At 49.9% G+C, this 6,000-nt stretch overlaps 1 protein-coding gene across 1 annotated transcript in view; it reads right to left on the reverse strand.

The window, feature by feature from the left end:
- Positions 1–4,740, reverse strand: part of DLG4 (discs large MAGUK scaffold protein 4) — a 34,423-nt gene extending 29,683 nt beyond the window's left edge. The window contains exons 1-3 of the mRNA XM_058828491.1: positions 4,678–4,740; positions 2,464–2,517; positions 577–627 (exon numbers count right to left, since the gene is read on the reverse strand). Coding sequence (XP_058684474.1) covers positions 577–606 — 30 coding nt within the window. The 5' untranslated portion in view covers positions 607–627; positions 2,464–2,517; positions 4,678–4,740. The remainder of the gene's footprint in view (positions 1–576; positions 628–2,463; positions 2,518–4,677) is intronic.
- Between the last annotated feature and the right edge of the window lie 1,260 nt (positions 4,741–6,000).

The raw sequence follows: 6,000 nt of genomic DNA on the forward strand, positions 1-6,000 counted from the left end.
AGATCCAAAATATCCCAAAAAAATCCCAAAATCCACCCCCAAAACCCCCAGGAGAGACAAAATTCCAAAATATCCCAAAAAAGGGCAAAAAACGGGAAAAAATCTGGTAAAAAATGGGAAAAAATGAGCTAAAAATGGCAAAAAAATGGAATTTTGGGAATTTTAGATCCAAAATATCCCAAAAAAATCCCAAAATCCACCCCCAAAACCTCAGGAGAGACAAAATTCCAAAAAATAGCAAAAAAGGGCAAAAATTGGGAAAAAATGAGAAAAAAAACGGCAAAAAATGAGCAAAAAATGAGCAAAAAAAGGGAATTTTGGGAATTCTGGATGGAATTTTGGGAATTTTGGGGATCCCAGAAGGAATTTTGGGAATTTTAGATCCAAAATATCCCAAAAAAATCCAAAATCCACCCCCAGGAGGAGCAGAATTCCAAAAAAATCCCAAAAAATCCATTAAAAAATGACAAAAAATGGGAATTTTGGGGGATTTTTTGGGAATTTTGGGGATTTTTTGGGAATTTTGGGGATTTTTTGGGAATTTTGGGGATTTTTTGGGAATTTTGGGAATCTCACCCTTTCCAAAGTGATCTCCTCGTATTCCATCTCCCCCTCGGTGCCGTTCACCTGCAGGAAAAAAAACGGGAATTTTGGGAAATTTGGGAATTTTGGGAATTTGGGGAATTTTGGGAATTTTGGGAAGGATTGAGGGGATTTGGGGGGAATTTTTAGGGAATTTTGGGGGAATTTTTAGGGAATTTTTAGGGAATTTTGAGGGAATTTTTAGGGAATTTTGAGGGAATTTTGGGAGGATTTGGAGGGAATTTTTAGGGAATTTTGAGGGAATTTTGGGGGAATTTTTAGGGAATTTTGGGGGGATTTTGGGGAGATTTTGAGGGAATTTTGGGGGGATTTTGGGAAGATTTTGAGGAATTTTTTTGGGGAATTTTTAGGGAATTTTGTGGGAATTTTTAGGGAATTTTGAGGGAATTTTTGGGGAATTTTGGGGAATTTTTGGAGGGAATTTTGGGGGGATTTTGAGGGAATTTTGAGGGATTTTGGAGGGAATTTTTGGGGAATTTTGGGGGGATTTTGAGGGAATTTTTGGGGAATTTTGGGGAATTTTTAGGGAATTTTGAGAGGATTTTGAGGGATTTTTTTGGGGGGAATTTTTTGGGAATTTTTAGGGAATTTTGGGGGGATTTTGAGGGAATTTTTTACGGGATTTTTTGGGAATTTTAAGGGAATTTTGAGGGAATTTTGGGGGATTTTGAGGGAATTTTGAGGGAATTTTGAGGGAATTTTGGGGGAATTTTTAGGGAATTTTGGGGGGATTTTGGGGAGATTTTGAGGGAATTTTGGGGGGATTTTGGGAAGATTTTGAGGAATTTTTTTGGGGAATTTTTAGGGAATTTTGTGGGAATTTTTAGGGAATTTTGAGGGAATTTTTGGGGAATTTTGGGGAATTTTTGGAGGGAATTTTGGGGGGATTTTGAGGGAATTTTGAGGGATTTTGGAGGGAATTTTTGGGGAATTTTGGGGGGATTTTGGGGGAATTTTAAGGGAATTTTTGGGGAATTTTGAGGGAATTTTGAGGGGGATTTTGAGGGAATTTTTGGGAGGATTTTGGGAAGATTTTGAGGAATTTTTTGGGGGAATTTTTAGGGAATTTTGTGGGAATTTTGAGGGAATTTTGAGGGAATTTTGAGGGAATTTCTGGGGAATTTTGAGGGAATTTTGAGGGAATTTTGAGGGATTTTGGAGGGAATTTTTGGGGAATTTTGGGGGGATTTTGGGGGAATTTTGAGGGAATTTTGAGGGAATTTTTGCAGGAATTTTGGGGGAATTTCGGGGAATTTTGAGGGGATTTTGGGGGGAATTTTTAGGGAATTTTGGGAGGATTTTGTGGGAATTTTTGGAGGGAATTTTGGGAGGATTTGGAGGGAATTTTTGGGGAATTTTGGGGAATTTTTGGAGGGAATTTTGAGGGGATTTTTGGGCAGATTTTGGGGGATTTTGGGCAGATTTTGGGGTGATTTTGGGGGATTTTGGGGCTGATTTTTGGGATATTTTTGGGGGATTTTGGGGCAGATTTTGGGGTGATTTTGGGGGAATTTGGGGCTGATTTTTGGGCTATTTTTGGGCTATTTTGGGGGTGGTTTTGGGGGATTTTGGGGTGGTTTTGGGACAGATTTTGGGGTGATTTTGGGGGATTTTGGGGCTGATTTTTGGGATATTTTTGGGATATTTTTGGGGTGGTTTTGGGGGATTTTGGGGGATTTTTGGGATATTTTTGTGATGATTTTTGGGGTATTTTTGGGGCAGTTTTTGGGGTGATTTTGGGGGATTTTGGGGCTGATTTTTGGGATATTTTTGGGATATTTTTGGGGTGGTTTTGGGGGATTTTGGGGCAGATTTTGGGGCAGATTTTGGGGTGATTTTGGGGGATTTTGGGGCTCTCACATAGGCCGGGGCCTCCAGGGTGTCGGTGTTGACGATGACGGGGGGAGAGTTGGCCTGGGGGGGGAGGGGCAGGGGGAGGTCAGAGACCCCCCCCAACCCCCCCCTCGACATCCCATAATATCCCCAAATTCCCCCCAAATCCCCCCGGAATTCCGGCCCAAAATTCCCAAATTTTTCCCCTCCAAAAATTCCCAAATTTTCCTCACAAATCCCTCAAAATTCCAGAATTTTTCATCATTTTCCCCCCCAAAATTCACAATTTTTCCCCAAATTTCCCCCAAAATTCCCAAATTTCCCCCAAATTTCCCCCAAAATTCCCAAATTTTCCCCAAAATTCCCCCAAAATTCCCAAATTTCCCCCAAATTTCCCAAATTTTTCCCAAAATTCCCAAATTTCCCCAAATTTCCCCCCAAATTCCCAAATTTTCCCCCCAAATCCCTCAAATTTCCCCTCCCCCCACCCCAAATTTCCCTTCCCCCCCTCCCGTGATGTCATCGATGACGTCACCACCCCCACTCGTGACATCATCAAAACCCTCCCGCCCTCCGCGGTGACGTCACAGCGATGACGTCATCGCTGAACGAGCATGACGTCATTGGCGACCCCAATGACGTCACCGCTGCCCTCAAAAGGGGGGCGTGGCTTCCAAAAGGGGGCGTGGCCAGCCCCGAACCACAGTGGCATGTCCATATATGGGCATGGGGTGGCTGAAGGGGGCGTGGCCTGACCATATATGGGCATTGGGGGGGTGCCTAAAAGGGGGCGTGGCCTGACCATATATGGACATTGGGGTGGCTGAAGGGGGCGTGGCCTGACCATATATGGGCATGGGGTGCCTGAAGGGGGCGTGGCCTGACCATATATGGACATTGGGGGTGCCTGAAGGGGGCGTGGCCTGACCATATATGGACATTGGGGGGTCTCTAAAGGGGGCGTGGCCTGACCAGATATGGACATTGGGTTGCCTAAAGGGGGCGTGGCATGTCCATATATGGACATGGGGTGCCAAAAGGGGGCGTGGCCTGACCATATATGGACATTGGGGTGCCTGAAGGGGGCGTGGCCTGACCATATATGGATATTGGGTCTTTAAAGGGGGCGTGGCCTGACCATATATAGACATTGGGGTGCCTGAAGGGGGCGTGGCCTGACCATATATAGACATTGGGGTGCCTAAAGGGGGCGTGGCCTTGCCATATATGGGCATGTGACTAAAAGGGGGCATGGCCTGTCCATATATGGACATGGTGGTTAAAGGGGGCGTGGCATTGCCATATATAGACATTGGGGTGCCTAAAGGGGGCGTGGCCTGTCCATATATGGGCATGTGACTAAAAGGGGCGTGGCCTGTCCATATATGGGCATATCTAAAAGGGGGCGTGGCCTGTCCATATATGGGCATGGTGGTTAAAAGGGGGCGTGGCCTTGCCATATATGGGCATGGTGACTACAAAGGGGGCGTGGCCTGTCCATATATGGGCATGGTGGTTAAAGGGGGCGTGGCCTTGCCATATATGGGCATGGTGACTAAAAGGGGCGTGGCCTGTCCATATATGGGCATGGTGGTTAAAAGGGGACGTGGCCTGTCCATATATGGGCATGGTGGCTAAAGGGGGCGTGGCCTTGCCATATATGGGCATGGTGGTTAAAGGGGCGTGGCCTGTCCATATATGAGCATGTGACTAAAAGGGGCGTGGCCTGTCCATACATGGGCATGGTGGCTACAAAGGGGCGTGGCCTTGCCATATATGGGCATGGTGGTTAAAAGGGGGCGTGGCCTGTCCATATATGGACATGGTGGCGAAAAAGGGGGCGTGGCCTGTCCATATATGGGCATGGTGGTTAAAGGGGGCGTGGCATGACCATATATGGACATTGGGTCTTTAAAGGGGGCGTGGCCTGACCATATATGGGCATGGTGGTTAAAGGGGGCGTGGCCTGTCCATATATGGGCATGGCGGCTTAAAAGGGGGCGTGGCCTGTCCATATATGGGCATGTGACTAAAAGGGGGCGTGGCCTGACCATATAGGGACATTGGGGTGCCTGAAGGGGGCGTGGCCTGACCATATATGGACATTGGGGTGCCTGAAGGGGGCGTGGCCTGTCCATATATGGGCATGGTGGCTAAAAGGGGGCGTGGCCTCTCCATATATGGGCATGGGACTAAAAGGGGGCGTGGCCTGTCCATATATGGGCATGGGCGTGGCCTTACCTGGCTGGGCAGGTGGGCGGGGCTCTGCTCCAGGGGGGGGCTGTCCTCATCTTGGTACCGGTATTTCTGTTAATTTATGCAAAAAATATGCAAATTTATGCAGATTAGCAGCCCGGAACGAGGCGGAAAATGCAAATTGGAGGCGGTTTATGCAAATGAGGGGGGGTTAGAGGGCTCCGCCCAGTTAATCCCAGTTAATCCCAGTTTGGCGTTTGGGGATTTGGGAAGGGATTAAACTGGGAGGGACTGGGAGGAAAGTGGGTCGGGAATGGGGGGTCCCAGTTTGGAACTGGGGGGGTCCCAGTTTGGAACTGGGGGGGTCCCAGTGCTCCCAGTTTGGAACTGGGAGGGTCCCAGTGCTCCCAGTTTGGGTCCAGCAGGGGTCCCAGTGCTCCCAGTTTGGAACTGGGGGGATCCCAGTGCTCCCAGTTTGGAACTGGGGGGTTCCCAGTGCTCCCAGTTTGGAACTGGGGGGATCCCAGTGCTCCCAGTTTGGAACTGGGGGGATCCCAGTGCTCCCAGTTTGGAACTGGGAGGGTCCCGGTGCTCCCAGTTTGGAACTGGGGGGTTCCAGTATGGAAACGGGCGGGTCCCAGTGCTCCCAGTATGGTCCAGCAAGGTTCCCAGTGCCCCCAGTTTGGAACTGGGGGGTTCCCAGTGCTCCCAGTTTGGAACTGGGGGGTTCCAGTATGGAAACGGGCGGGTCCCAGTGCTCCCAGTATGGTCCAGCAGGGTTCCCAGTGCTCCCAAATCCCCTCCCAGTGGCTCCCAGTTGCTCCCAGTGCCCCCAAATCTCCATCCCAGTCCCTCCCAGTCCTTCCCAGTGCCTCCAGATCTCCATCCCAGTTGCTCCCAGTGCCCCAAATCTCCGTCCCAGTGCCTCCCAGTTGCTCCCAGTGCCCCCAGATCTCAGTCCCAGTCCCTCCCAGTGCCTCCCAGTTGCTCCCAGTCGCTCCCAGTGGCTCCCAGTCGCTCCCAGTACCCCCGAATCTCAGTCCCAGTTACTCCCAGTGCCCCCAGATCTCAGTCCCAGTGCCTCCCAGTCACTCCCAGTCCCTCCCAGTTGCTCCCAGTGCCCCAGATCTCAGTCCCAGTGCCTCCCAGTTCCTCCAGATCTCCATCCCAGTTGCTCCCAGTGCCTCCCAGTCGCTCCCAGTCCCTCCCAGTCGCTCCCAGTGCCTCCCAGTCGCTCCCAGTCCCTCCCAGTTACTCCCAGTGGCCCCAGATCTCCATCCCAGTCACTCCCAGTCGCTCCCAGTGCCCCAAATCTCAGTCCCAGTTGCTCCCAGTGCCTCCCAGTCGCTCCCAGTGCCTCCCAGTCGC

This window comes from Poecile atricapillus (assembly GCF_030490865.1).
Source record: "Poecile atricapillus isolate bPoeAtr1 chromosome 36 unlocalized genomic scaffold, bPoeAtr1.hap1 SUPER_36_unloc_3, whole genome shotgun sequence".
Classification (NCBI taxonomy): domain Eukaryota; kingdom Metazoa; phylum Chordata; class Aves; order Passeriformes; family Paridae; genus Poecile; species Poecile atricapillus.